Source organism: Anticarsia gemmatalis, chromosome 29 (assembly GCF_050436995.1).
Source record: "Anticarsia gemmatalis isolate Benzon Research Colony breed Stoneville strain chromosome 29, ilAntGemm2 primary, whole genome shotgun sequence".
Classification (NCBI taxonomy): Eukaryota; Metazoa; Arthropoda; class Insecta; order Lepidoptera; family Erebidae; genus Anticarsia; species Anticarsia gemmatalis.
This window is the reverse complement of record NC_134773.1, coordinates 1,816,255-1,830,403: the sequence shown is the minus strand read 5'-3', so window position 1 is coordinate 1,830,403 and position 14,149 is coordinate 1,816,255. Positions and strand designations below refer to the sequence as shown.

The window sequence follows — 14,149 nt, the reverse complement described above, 5'->3', positions numbered from 1 at the left end:
CCTATGTCTATATTTTTATTTCAATGTTAATAAAAATCTGTTTCTGCTCATATACTGTCCTAAATTAAATTTGACTAAAACTTCATTAAGACTTTGCCCAGTAACTGTTTATTTTACTGAGCCTCACAGTGCCCATAAAAAACAGAATGTCCAAAAACTATAACCCTCTTATTCATAAACACACTATAAACCTATTTTAGTTTAAACAACTACTATAATATATTTTTTCTTTTTCATTTCGCTAAGAAGTGAAAGAAACAAAACTCTTAATAGGCCTTTCATAACTTTATATATTTTTATGAATAAGAGGGTAGGAGTTCGTCGGTAATGGTCTCCCCACCGTTTCAGCCAGCTTTCCAGTCTTTGCTCTTGCTGATGACATCCTGGGCATGGTCATTTGTCAAGTCAGGCAGGGTTGTCAAAAAGTTGTCGTTAAAAAATATTTTAAAATATTATAAGTAGTGCAGACATTGTTCCAGTATTGCGGAACAGGAGTCCTGGGTTTCCTAATAATGGAAACTCCTCAGGGACAATAATTGTCTTTTGTTGTCCCATCCACTTTTTTTTTAATAACCCATTTCTGTCCCACTGCAGGGCAAGGGTCTCCTCCCAAACGAGGGGGGGGGGGGGGTGGACGAGGCCCCGAGTCCACCACGCTGGCCAAGTGCGGGTTGGGTGGGAATTGATGAATGGTGTAGCCAGGGATGGTTTTGTGGTGAGTGAGGAACCGGTGTATGGTTCATTGATGAGGATGATATCGGTTTTGTTGATGGAGGTGAAGTGTGTCAGTTCCTGTGTGGCTGCATATCCTCGTCCGAGGTTGCAGTGTATGAATGTGATAGGAGTGTGAGTGGATGAGAGTGTGAGGCGTTTGTGTGCGTGTGTGTGGTGTCTGCTGAACATATTATGCTAATAACAATAGTAACGCAAAAATACAGGAAAGCAGAATTTAGATGAAGTTAAAAACTAAACGTTAAGTTACAGTGAAAGAGACAAGTTAAAAGTAAAGTAAACAATGAGAGAGTTATTTACGAAGTCGGGTTCGGCAGCAGCGTCGTTGGTTGGTGGCTTGGTGATCCGATTTGAGTTTGGTGCCAAACTGCCTGTTATGTTTAAGGCAGTTGTGGCACTTGGGCGGAGCGTCTCAGTAAGGGCGGGCAGTCGGCGCGGGTGTGGTCGGAGGCGGCACAGTATGCGCAGGCGGCAGTTTGCGCCGTGCACTTGCCTTTGGAGTGGCCGAACTGCAGGCACTTGAAGCACTGGGTCAGGCGGGAGTAAGGCTCAATATGGACTTGTTGGTGTCCGATGGCCAGACGCTCTGCGGTGATGATCTGTCGAAAAATTGATGGGTGGATTTTGACTACGGCGTTGTAGCGGTGCTCGCAGCGCGTAGCGATTGTTTGTGAGGAAGCACAGACGCAGAAGGTTTGGGTTGATGGAGTTTTGATGGGTGATCGCGTTGATAAGCTCCTCAAGCTGGATCTCCTTACTTATCCCCTTGAGGATGGCGAGGGGAGGGCGTTTCTTGGCTTGGGTGGCCTTGAGGTTGGTGGTGGTGGTGTGATTATTAATGTGGCTTAGGGTGTCCGCACTCTGCTCCTCCCTGTCGAACTGTAACAGCACCGTGCCGTTGGCCAGGGGCTGAATACGACTGGGCGCGTAGTTCCTAGTTTTGTAATTTAGGCAGGATTTTATGTTGGTGATGGTGGTGGCGGCGGTGCTCGGAGTGGTGGCGTCGGCGGAGGCAACTAAGACGGCTGGTTTGGTGGAAGTAGGTGGTGGTGAGGTGGCTGCGACAGATGCGTACGTATTGCGGGGATGGTTGCTGGGTGGGGCGAGCCTCTTGAGGCTCTGGTTCACAGTGGCCTTGATTTCCTCAGATATGTCTTTCTTTAATGAGGCGATGATTGATGAAAAATCTGGTGAGGGAGCTGGCGGTGGTGTAGCGATTTTCTCGCTGGTGGCGATAATCTCGTCAGCGGCTTCCTTGATGATTTTCTTGTTGGCGGCTGTCACGCTCTTGCCCTCGCTGACAGCGAGGATGATGGCGCGAGCGAGTTTCACGACTTTTTCCGAGGTCGACTCCATTTGTAACACAAACGTGTGAAACTCTAAGTCTTGGTTTTAGATGAGGTAGAAATTGGAGGAAAGTTCTTTTCATAGTATCTAGTATTATTTCTAGGTATAACATGAGTGTTTATTATTGCTAGTAAGAATATTGGCATTTATAAGTTTTGTTTTTCTTTTCTTACATTTTTTGTCTCTTAATAGACAAAATTTTTGTTTAATTTTTGCAACTTTACTTTTTATTTATTTATTTATTTATTTACAACTTACAACTATCATTACAGGTAAACCCAATTCGATAGTGCGCTACATCTTACTTAATCTTACTAAAAACAAAAAATAAAATATAAAGTAATGAACACAAAAGCAAAAATACAAATATACATTTAACTTATAATACTACTTACATACTAACTAGGGACTAAAATATGACAATGTGTATATAATAATTTTTGTCAACTCACTCATGTGACAGCAAAATATGTCAACATTCATGCTAACCATATTAATTAATTTAATAGACCTGATGAGCGGGGTCTTAGCCAGCAGATTAGTCCTGGCGTTCGGTACAGCTAGGAGTGGCGGACGTCGCCGCCTGCACACATACCGATCCGGTACACAAAGGCTAAGACATCGTAGTACTGTAGGATTGTGTTCAATGCCACGCAATAGTTTTATTAAATATAGACCTAAATGAAATTCCCTACGTACTCTCAGTTCATTATATCCTACCATACCCAGGACAAACAGTGTAGGATACATGAGAGGATAAAATGGATAGACTCCATAATACCGGTAGTACAAATGCCTTGTGAATTTGTTCTGGACCCTCTCCAACATGACACTATATTTTTGTTCATGGGGCGACCATACGACCGCACTATGTTCCAGATGACTCCTGACTAGTGCATCGTATAGTGCCTTAACAGTGGACATGTTGGTGAAATGGTGTGTCTGTCTGAGAACAAATCCCAAGTTTCTAAACGCCTTCTTACAAATCTGTTGTATGTGATCGCGAAATGTGAGGTCCGGTGAAAAGTTAACTCCAAGATCACGTACTTGAGTCACTCTTTGTATCTGTGTTGCGCCTATGTTGTAATCGTAGCAAAGAGGTGAACGAGCACGAGTGAAACTCATGACTGTGCATTTATTTTCGTTAAAGGAGAGTTTATTTAGCCGGCACCATTCTAACACTCTATTTATATCATCCTGTAAACGTTTACAGTCTTCTAAATTATGGATCTCAAGCATTAGTTTTAAATCGTCGGCAAACAATAGACATGATCCATTAATGACAACCTCAGGTAGATCGTTTATCATAATAATAAATTCAAGGGGACCCAAGTTGCTGCCTTGACTAACTCCTGATCTGGTGAAATAGGGTTCAGATTCACTACCATTGTAGTCGACATACTGCTTACGGTCCTTCATATAGTTACTGAATAAACTTAATAATTTTGGGGTGCATCCTACTTCAGCTAACTTCATTAAAAGTATATCATTATTAACAGTGTCGAAAGCTTTTTTTAAATCTAAGTAAGCGACATCTACTTGCGCCCCCGCATCCACCGCAGGCACCACCGTGGCCATGAAGCTAAGGAGATTGGTAGATGTACTGCGCGCCTCTCGAAAACCGTGTTGTGCGTCAGATAGTAATGGCCGCACTTGCTTCTGTAAACTGCGCTGAATAGCGGATTCAAACACCTTTGCAGGCATCGACAATACTGCAACTGGCCTGTAGTCCTTAACATCATGACTCAGCTTGCCCTTAGGAACCGGGATAACCCTAGTCAATTTCCATTGATCTGGGTACATGGCTGAATTTAAACAGATATTAAATATATGCTGAAGAGGTTCAGCGAGCACCTTACTACAGTCTTTAAATAAAAACGGTGGTATGCCATCGGGACCAGTTGAGTGCTTGGGTTTAAGGGAACCTAGCGCCTCACTAACATTTTCCAGCGTTAACGAGTCGATGTGAACGCGAGCGCTACTCGCCCCGTAGGCCGCCGCCTCTCGCGCATCGAGTCGGGGCGGTTCGTCACTATACACAGATTGGAAATTTCTATCTCTTTTCCTCGCCACCTATGAGGTAGAGTCTGTAGGTGCGCTTTTTTACATGGTATTCCCTAGGTGATCTTCGACATCATAATATTTTATATCACTTATTAACTAGTTACTCTAATAGACTTTTCTTCGATGGCCCAGGCTGTGTCTCAGATTCTACATCAACGTCAAATGTGAATCTTTAAGGAATTACAGGAGTTAAAATTGGAGTCATAGTTGGAAGTTCGTCTTCAAGTTTATTTTCTTCTATTAACTTTGATATATCACTTTTTTGCTTATAAATTCTTTTATTGTTAATTTAGGGCAAAAAGTTATTGAACATATTTGTAGACAAAATCATTTGCTACAAATTACAATTTAATTTTTTTTTCCAAGACGCATAATTTCGGAGATATAGCGAAAAAGTGTTTCCACCCCCTCTTCCAATATGGCGCCATGGCGGCCGGGGGACAAGGGTGGCGACCCCACAAACTTTAAGTTAAGCTTCTATTGAATTCAATTTTTTTTTGCGCCATTGGCTTCATGAAACTTATTGGCACATTAGGTATATTGTAATAATAACTAACCCGGCGTAGCCTGGCTTAAACAGCTATTTGACCTATTTTTGAAGTTGAGCATTCGAGACTTGTTGGGAGTTTTCACTCAAAACACACTTGCTCAATTAAACTTATTGGCACATTAGGTATATTGTAATAATAACTAACCGTCCCGGCGTAACCTGGCTAAAACAGTTATTTGACAAAGAACATCGGGCATTTTTGTATGGGACACTTACCTACGGCGAACAAAAATAAAATTAGGTACGGTGGATAGGCAATTAAATCTAGTTTACAATGGTATAGTTCCCATGTCTGTGGGTCGTGGCAATAAGGAGAAAATGGACATTAAAAAAATATTTATAAAGATTTTTGGGCAATAATTGAAGAGGAAAAAAGGAATCAAAAATAATTAAAACAACATATTTTTCTCTTAACTTTTATTCTGCTGCATCTAAATCTAAAATAGTTTCGTCTAAAAACGCCGCAGGTGTGTGAAATTCGTCTTGATATACAGCCCAAGATAAAAAGTATACCACACTGGCGATGTGCGCGCAACTCCCAACAGTACGGCGGCCGTGTATACAGGAACAGTAATAGCCCTCGAGGCTTTGTCTTCCCTGCAATGCCGGATTTATTAGTAGATATGTATAATAGCGTTTTGCTCTTATGTGACGGGACTGTATTCTGCCTCGTATTAATATTTTATTTTCTACCAACTCTCTGCGATGGTATAATTCCATTATATACACTCCGTTTGGCCGCATGTGTTCGTGGCAATAAGATTTGGCCAGTTTCAAATGGTATATTCCCAAGGTAAATAAAAGTAGCTCGTCGTAAGTCAATTGTGGGAAATCTCTTAATTCGGGATTGTTTGCATCTAGCGGCATGAATGCGACTCTTTGTCTGTTTAAATTGTTTCGAATCACGTAATCAGCCAATTCGTTTTCTCTATTTATGTTCTCATTTATTATATTTATAAACTGCGCGGCATGAGCGTTATCTCTATATGGTCGATAAGTGGCATTGATGAGTGCTGCAGTTATTTTAAAATCGGTCATCATATTTGTCAACGCTACATTAAAATAAACATGGCGGAATATCTTGAAGTCCTTTTTAAAGCGACCATTAATCGTTTCAACCACCCAACGACACATAGTTATTAGCCGTGATTTATTTGCATCTACTGTGCTTAACTGCTCTCCTCTTGCTCTTGTTGGTGGCATATGCGCATCATATCCATGCTCTTCAATGGCAGGAATAGAGTCTCTAAAGCCGCGGTCCAATATAAAAATGTCGTTCGCGTTCAGAAACCAATGCCAAGCGGGGTCCAGCATCATGTGACTCATTATTTCGGCATCCGTAGTAATGGCTGGGTACGGGCCTAATACATCTACAATATAGCCGTCTGTGCATACAATTAAAAAGGGTTTTACTAGGTTGCGGAATTTGTGCAGGCTATATGTTTTCCTCTGAAAAAGGAAGTTGGAGCTTTTTTGCTCGTATATATATGTTCCATCACACACAAGAATGGCTGCAGGTTCATTCTGGTTACCTCCAAAAATATGACTCGGGATGGTTAAGTTGCGAGCTACTACATCTTCTCTCGTCATGTGATCCAGACCCAGATGTCGGGGAACAAACTCTTCAGATAAACAATCTCGAGCTATTTTTAATTTTCGCTCCAATGTTCTTCTCGACATATTGAACATAGAAGCTACACGTTCGTCTGGTTCACCCGTTCTTATTTTAACTAAATACAGTCCTAAAACAGTAGCAGAACTGTTGGTTCTGTCACGAAGAGATGTTTGATTCAAAATTCTATTAACCCCTGGGATGCGGCAAAGCTGTTTAGGACTGTATTTAGTTAAAATAAGAACGGGTGAACCAGACGAACGTGTAGCTTCTATGTTCAATATGTCGAGAAGAACATTGGAGCGAAAATTAAAAATAGCTCGAGATTGTTTATCTGAAGAGTTTGTTCCCCGACATCTGGGTCTGGATCACATGACGAGAGAAGATGTAGTAGCTCGCAACTTAACCATCCCGAGTCATATTTTTGGAGGTAACCAGAATGAACCTGCAGCCATTCTTGTGTGTGATGGAACATATATAGGACTTCGCAGGCGTCGGGAGAATCGCAGGCGTCGGGAGAACAGCCTACCAACGTGGAGGCGGAAGCGGACAGGCTCCGGGCAGATATGACCCGCGTCTGTGATGTAGCGATGCCCCGCGTCCGGTTCTGTCCCGGACGGCGGAAGGTTTATTGGTGGTCGGCGGAAATCGCGCAAATGCGCCAAAATTGTACAGCGGCTCGCCGCCGCTACCAGCGCTTCCGCAGGAGGCATCGCCGACCCCCAGACGCGGAGTCACAAGAGGCGGAGCTGTACGAGAGGTACAGAGCGGCGAAGAAGGCCCTGTCAACTGAAATCGGCAGGGCCAAAACCGCCGCCTGGGGCACTCTCCTGGAGACGTTAAACGTAGATCCATGGGGGCGCCCATATCGTTGGGTCAGGGGCAAACTTCGCCCATGGGCCCCCCCGTTAACCCAGAGTCTCCAGCCCCAGGTGGTCGAGAACGTGGTGTCCGCTCTGTTTCCCTCCAGGGCGGCACACATCCCGCCGCCAATGGCTCCGCCGGGCGAGACGCCGACGACGACGATAGAGGAGGAGGAGGAAATTCTCCCGGTGACCCGGGTAGACCTGAGGGTGGCGGTGCAACGCCTCGCGGCAAAGAACACCGCCCCAGGGCCCGACGGCATTCCTGGCCGAGCGTGGGTCCTGGCTCGCGAGGCCCTCGAGCCCCGACTGTTAGGGCTCTTTAACGCGTGCATAGAAAGGGGCGAGTTCCCGGCGCTCTGGAAGACCGGGAAGCTCGTCCTGTTGAAGAAGGAGGGGCGCCCCGCGGACTCGCCGTCCGCGTACCGGCCCATTGTGTTGCTAGACGAGGTGGGCAAGCTCTTTGAGCGCATACTTGCAGACCGCCTCGTCACGCACCTAAGTTGTGTAGGGCCGGACCTAGCGGACCAACAATTCGGGTTCCGCAAAGGGCGCTCCACGATTGACGCGATCGCATGCGTTAGGGCCCTGGCGGAGGACGCAGTAGCCCAGGGAGAGGTCGTCTTGGCGGTGTCACTCGACATCGCCAACGCCTTCAACACCCTCCCCTGGAACAGCATACGAGTGGCACTCGAATATCACCGAGTGCCACCCTACCTCCGCCGTATCATCGGGGCTTATTTGGAGGAAAGATCGATTATCTACCCGGGTCAAAATGGCTGGTCACGCCAAGTGGTGTGTTGTGGGGTTCCACAGGGGTCGGTTCTAGGCCCTCTCCTGTGGAACATTGGTTATAATTACGTTCTGCGCGGTGCGCTCCCGCCGGGCGTCGGCATATTCTGCTATGCCGACGACACACTGGTTACAGCCCGGGGGAAGACGCACCGCGACGCGGTGGTGCTGGCCACAGCTGGGGTCGCACAGGTCGTCGCTCGCATCCGGCGGCTGGGTCTGGAGGTGGCACTTGAAAAGTCGGAGGCCCTATTTTTCCATGGGCCCCGACGCCGCCCGCCTCCAGGATCCAGCATCATCGTAGGCGGAGTCCACATCGGCATTGCATCGTCGATGAAGTACCTTGGTCTAACTCTCGACGGCCGATGGGACTTCACAGCCCATTTCAGTCGGCTGGCCCCCAGACTCGTAGGTGCGGCGGGCGCTCTTTCACGCCTGCTGCCGAACCTCGGGGGGCCAAACAACACCTGTCGACGGCTGTACGCCGGGATCGTGCGGTCAATGGCCCTATATGGCTCACCCATTTGGGCCAATGCCCTGTCGGCCAAAAACATCGCCGCGCTGCGACGTCCGCAGCGCGTGATGGCCGTCAGGGCCGTGAGAGGCTACCGCACGATCTCATTGGAAGCGGCGTGCCTACTGGCCGGAACGCCGCCGTGGGACCTGGACGCGAAGGCCCTCGCGTCACTCTATACATGGCGCGAGGAGGCCCGAGGCGGAGGCTCACTGCCAGCGCCTCAAGAAGTGGAGGCGCGGAGAGCAGAGCTCCGCCAAGATGTCCTGGCGGCGTGGAAGCGGCGACTGGAGAACCCCAGCGCCGGCCTCGTTACCATCGAGGCCGTGCGGCCGGCGGTCACGGAGTGGCTGGAGAGAGGGCACGGCGCGCTCACTTATCGGCTGACGCAGGTCTTGACCGGACACGGTTGTTTCGGCAAGTACCTGTGTCGCATAGGCCGTGAGCAGACGCCCAGGTGCCACCATTGTGGTGACTGCCCCGATACGGCGCTGCATACGCTGGCACACTGCCAGGCGTGGTCGTCGCAGCGCCGTCAATTGACCGGGGTAGTCGGGAGCGACCTCTCGCTCTCGGCCGTGGTTCTGTCCATGGTCGGGAGCGAGGCAGCGTGGTCGGCCGTCGCCTCGTTCTGCGAGGAAGTTATATCCGCAAAAGAGGCGGCGGAACGGGAGCGGGAAATCAACGCTCCCCTCCCTTCCCGCGCAAGACGCACTGGGCGTCGTAGGCGCCGAGAAGATCTCCGGCCCCCGTGACGCGGACCTGTGGGCGGCGGAGGCGGAACGCTCCGTCGCCTGGACAGGGAACAGGTCCGAGAGGTGGGGAGTGCGCTGCGTGTTCCTGGCACACCCCCTTGAAGTGGAGAGCTAGGGGGGGGCAATCCTCGTGCCTGCCCCCGCTCGAAGTAGGGCCCGCATACAAAGCGGGCCGTCACCGGCTGGGACGCGGAGTATCCGATCGGAGGTACCGCGTCCTGGCCACGTTATGGTGACCGCAGAAGGAACACCGTCAGGTTTTTAGTCGGTATGCCCAAGTCAGCCGGAACGTCTAGCCGGCGGGAGAGCCCGACAGACCCCCGCTTTCCTCCCTGGGGCGGGACATGCAGTAATGCATTTTCCTGACGAAAAAAAAAAAAAAAAAAAAAAAAAAAAAAAAAGGTTAACGTGTTCGCGCGACGTACGTTAGAAATAGTTGAAAATCTCGGAAAATATATTAGGCGCATACCAAACTAACTGGTATTTCTATAAACTAGATAACTAATGTATATTATGAGCTAATTTATACTGATAAAATATGTTTTATTTATATTCACCAGGCCTATGAATATAGATATTCAAGCAAAAAGACGCCTGTACCTAAAAAAAGACAGATTTTCAATAAAATTCGTAAACCAATTGCAGTTTTATATGTTTTTCCACACAGTCAAATACCTAAACAACTTACTAAATAAAACAGTCACAATTTTTTACAATAAATAATTTGTAAATATCAATTTGAAAAGTTACAAATAAGATTCACAATTTCACCATTTTGCAGTTCTCTAGATTGAACTTTCAACTTCAATTTTTATAAAAACTATTCGATTTTAGGACTTGTTGATGCTTTCAAACATACAAATATATATTGGAATCTTCATAAAATACGCAATTTCCTGCCTAAACCATATAAAAATACGATATTTTGTAAATAAACTGAGAAATGTCCGTGATTCTATAACCTTTTTGTTTTTTTTTTTACCCTTGTTTTCTAGTCTATTCTTTACTAAAAGACATGTGTGGCAAGCTTGAAAAATTCTCTTTCCTACTGAATACTACACTTCCATTGCTTTCATTGAAAATATTTTGGTAAATCGGTAAAATATTTCCGGAATTTTATTCCTTTTTTGTGTATGTGTGCGTGAATAGTACAGAGTTCTCGTCTGCTTTGACGCAGATCTAATCCAAGATGGCGTTTCATAGTAGCCACCTATCTGCTTTGACGTAGATCTGCGGATAGCAATAGTACGTCCGTATGCTTAGACGCAGATCTGCGCAGCTATACAGAGTGTTCATATTTCAGACAACACATGTTACCTTTATATGTAAATACATAAAAAAATATGCTTCTATTTTGCATTTGTAATGAAGGACCCAGAAAGAAAGACAAATATTTTTAAAAAATTTTAATTAGCGGTAATTTACAATTTTATAGTAATACAATTGTAAATTATTATCGTTAATTAAAATTTCTCAAAATTATTTCTTTTTCTTTCTGGGTCTTTCATTACCTACAAAATGCAAAATAGAAGTATAATGTTGATACTTAAATTTTTCTTTGTCTGTCTGTAATTTGAATGATGCAGTTAGCATCATGCAAATTACGGACAAATTGCGGAACAAAACGTGAAAGGATTGGCACACATATAGGATCACTTAGGAGCAAAAGAAAACCATCGTTTGCATAGAATGCAGAATTTATATTCAATGTAATATACATAATAGAAATCTATCATAAATAATATTACGATGTCTTAGATATTTATTATCTAAAAATTTTTCAAGTAATTATAAAATAATGAATTATTTAAATATCTAAAATGTAAAGTGAACAATCAATTACAACAGAACTTATTTTTAAAAGAATCTACATAAGACTGAGCTTTCATAGCTATTTACATTTACCAACGCATTTTTGAGCTCGCATCTGTACCTAAAAAAGACTTTCTTCAACAATTATAAGCAGCGGTATCTTCCTAGATTTACATTTATCTACGACACATATGCAGTGGAAAACATCACAAACATGGTTTAACATCTCGGAATTCTGGAATCCATGCTGATGAATGGTGTTGATCTCAAGTAACAGAAACAATGTGTTAGTGATATAAATATGTAACAATAATGATTTTTAATAAATATATAATATATATTACATAATAACACATAAATACAAATGAGGAAGCAAAAAATAAATAAAATAGATTAAGTATTGAGTTTATAAAATATATAAATAGATTATAGAGTTTCTAAAGTGTGGAATTCTTTCCAACATTGACCAACACAAAGAAAAACTTTGCAGTAGCTGCACTGAATGTTGGTGTCCTTTCTTTCTTTTCTTGCTGAGCAACGGGCACAACGTCCTCGTTGAAAGCGCACTTGTTTTGTGTTTCGTTCACCAGGAACTTCTTTGTGCTCAGGAAAGTGAGCAACAGATGTGTTTAATCGGGCACAGGGATTTCCCTGGCGGCGCTCTGAACGAATCGATAAATTGTTGTCAAACTCAACACAAAGTTCTTCCGCGAGTTTATAACGAAATTGCCGGTGCGTAATTTTTCTGTTTTGGCCAATGTTGGAGCAATATATAATATAAGAATTTAGAATAGATATGTTTAATAACCGGCGAAAGACTTTTGTGTACCATTTAATTCCACGTTTCCTTTCTAATAAATACATCGATAGTTTTTGATCCTTGAGATCAACACCACCCATAAATGCGTTGTACTCATGGATGACCTCAGGTTTTTCAATATTCTCCCCTGCTCGCCTACCTGGAGCCAAATTGGCGTTGTGGCAAGTCGATACTGTTGTAACCAGTTTAACATCTTTCCAGGCGACCACGGAAACATCACCACAGTGTCGGCTTACTACAGCGCCTCTTTGCATCCGCTTTTCATTTAGATTTTTTATGTCCAGAGGACAGTCGACACGCCGTCGGTTTAATGTTCCGACGACGTCCGTCTTCTGAGACTTTAAAAATTTAGACAAAGAAATGGAATTATAAAAGTTGTCCATAAATAGTTTATAACCTTTCCCAAGATAGTCCTTAAAAAGCTCAAGAACTATCTTGGCTGTGGCAGATGTAAATCCAAATATAGTTTCAGCTGATGTTCCTTTGCCTGTATAAATAATTATATTTAATACATAGCCGGTTACCGCCTCGCAGAGTTCGTAGCTTTTAATGCCGAATCGTGCTGCTTTGGTACGAATACATTGGATCCAACTTAAACGCCCCTTCCAAAGCAGCAACGATTCGTCAATACTAACTTCTCTGCGAGGCGTGTAAGCGGCTTTGAATTTTGTATTTAAATAGTCTAGGACTGGCTTGATTTTCGCAAGTTTGCGTTCGGGACCATGACATTCAATTGTTTTATTATCGACAAAGTGCAGGAACCGCATCAATAGAATAAACCGGTCTTTTCGCAGTATTTGCCGAAATCCTGGCATTCCCAGGATTCCAGTAGACCAGTATTCGTCAATGCGGCCCCTGACACACATGCCCATTAAAATAATTACTGCTATTAAGCGGTACATTTCGGCTACCGTAGTTTCAGTCCACTGGTGCAAACGGCTATGCGGTGGTAACTCATCTTCAAATTCAAAATAAGATGCTATGTGATCTTCGGCAAACCTATTGCTTTCTTTTACGATCATTTTCATTAGAGTCTCGTCCCAAAATTGAGTGAACAGCTCTATAGGGCGTGTTCCTTCAATTTTGGGACCAACATTCTCTTGAAAATTTTCTGGAGTCCCCCTAAAACTAGCAAAATCGTCCGTCCATTCAAAATTATTATTTGCCGCTGTGTCCTCAGTATCAGCTAAAATAATTTCGTCTTCTTCTGGCTGAAGTATTTCGTGCAGCTCTTCTAGAGTCAAGGGCACGTTCTCCTCGTCTTCGCTCCCCGAATCCACGGCAAGAGACGCAGCAAGAGGTCCGTCAAAAATAACGTCTTCATCCTAGTAAACATGCAAAGAGATCATGCCAAAGCACCCAGAACACGGTTAATTGCAAAACAACCATTTAGTTTTATACATCCAAATCAAACAACTCAAACACTGTTAAATCAAGACCCCCAAAACATAGTAGCATAGTAGTTAGAAAACATAGTTAGTTGCATAGTTAAGTAATTAATAATCGCAAACAAAAAACATGCAAAACACAATTGACACAACATTTCCTAAATTAACCCCTCAACTCACATGCTGCCTTAGATTCTTCAATAGAAATGGCATATTTTCCCACGGTAAAATGTAGCCAAAGCCACTCTCCAACCCCCATAATAGTTAGTAATGGGTTGGAGAGTGTTTTTTTGAGTAGCCCCATAAATATAAAATCATACCATGCCGATGCTCTGTTGTGACATGAAACAAGGACAAACAAACATACTTTCGTAGCAATAAAATAAACACGCTTACTAGATCATGGTCTTGTTCTGCAGGAAAAAGATTGCGAGGTCTAAGGAAAGAAATATGCTTACTGGTTCATTTTCTTGTGCCGCAGGAAACAGCTTACGCGGTCTTAGGGAAGGCTGTATGTGATCGGTAAATGTTATTCCGTCGGCGACGCTGATATTTTGAGGGCGATGACTCTGTAAAATATGGTTCAATGAATTATTTAAACAATAGCACTTTTATTTTCAGTAAAACCTGTTATTGCGAGATGAAAATAAAACTATTTCTATTTCAAAAAAGTCGTGATCACTAACACTGTATTTAAAAATCTTTATAAATGCGAATGCTTGCCTATGTTGAGGGACAAATGTTAAAGGTGTTTTATTTATTACGTACTCGAAGCCTCCCCGATGCAGTTCTTTCCAATAATGCTCCTTCGTCGGTTACCCTCAGACTTCCATTCGGCGTAATGACCACTTGCCTGCCGATCACTAGTGTGTTATTTTCACTCGTGCTAGGCGTAGCGTC

General features: G+C 44.0%; 1 protein-coding gene across 1 annotated transcript; it reads right to left on the bottom strand.

The window, feature by feature from the left end:
- Positions 1-5,019: 5,019 nt before the first annotated feature.
- Positions 5,020-6,464, bottom strand: LOC142985219 (uncharacterized). The gene has a single exon (XM_076133257.1). It carries the CDS (start codon positions 6,380-6,382, stop codon positions 5,111-5,113), a length of 1,272 nt encoding a protein of 423 aa, XP_075989372.1. The 5' UTR covers positions 6,383-6,464; the 3' UTR covers positions 5,020-5,110.
- Between the last annotated feature and the right edge of the window lie 7,685 nt (positions 6,465-14,149).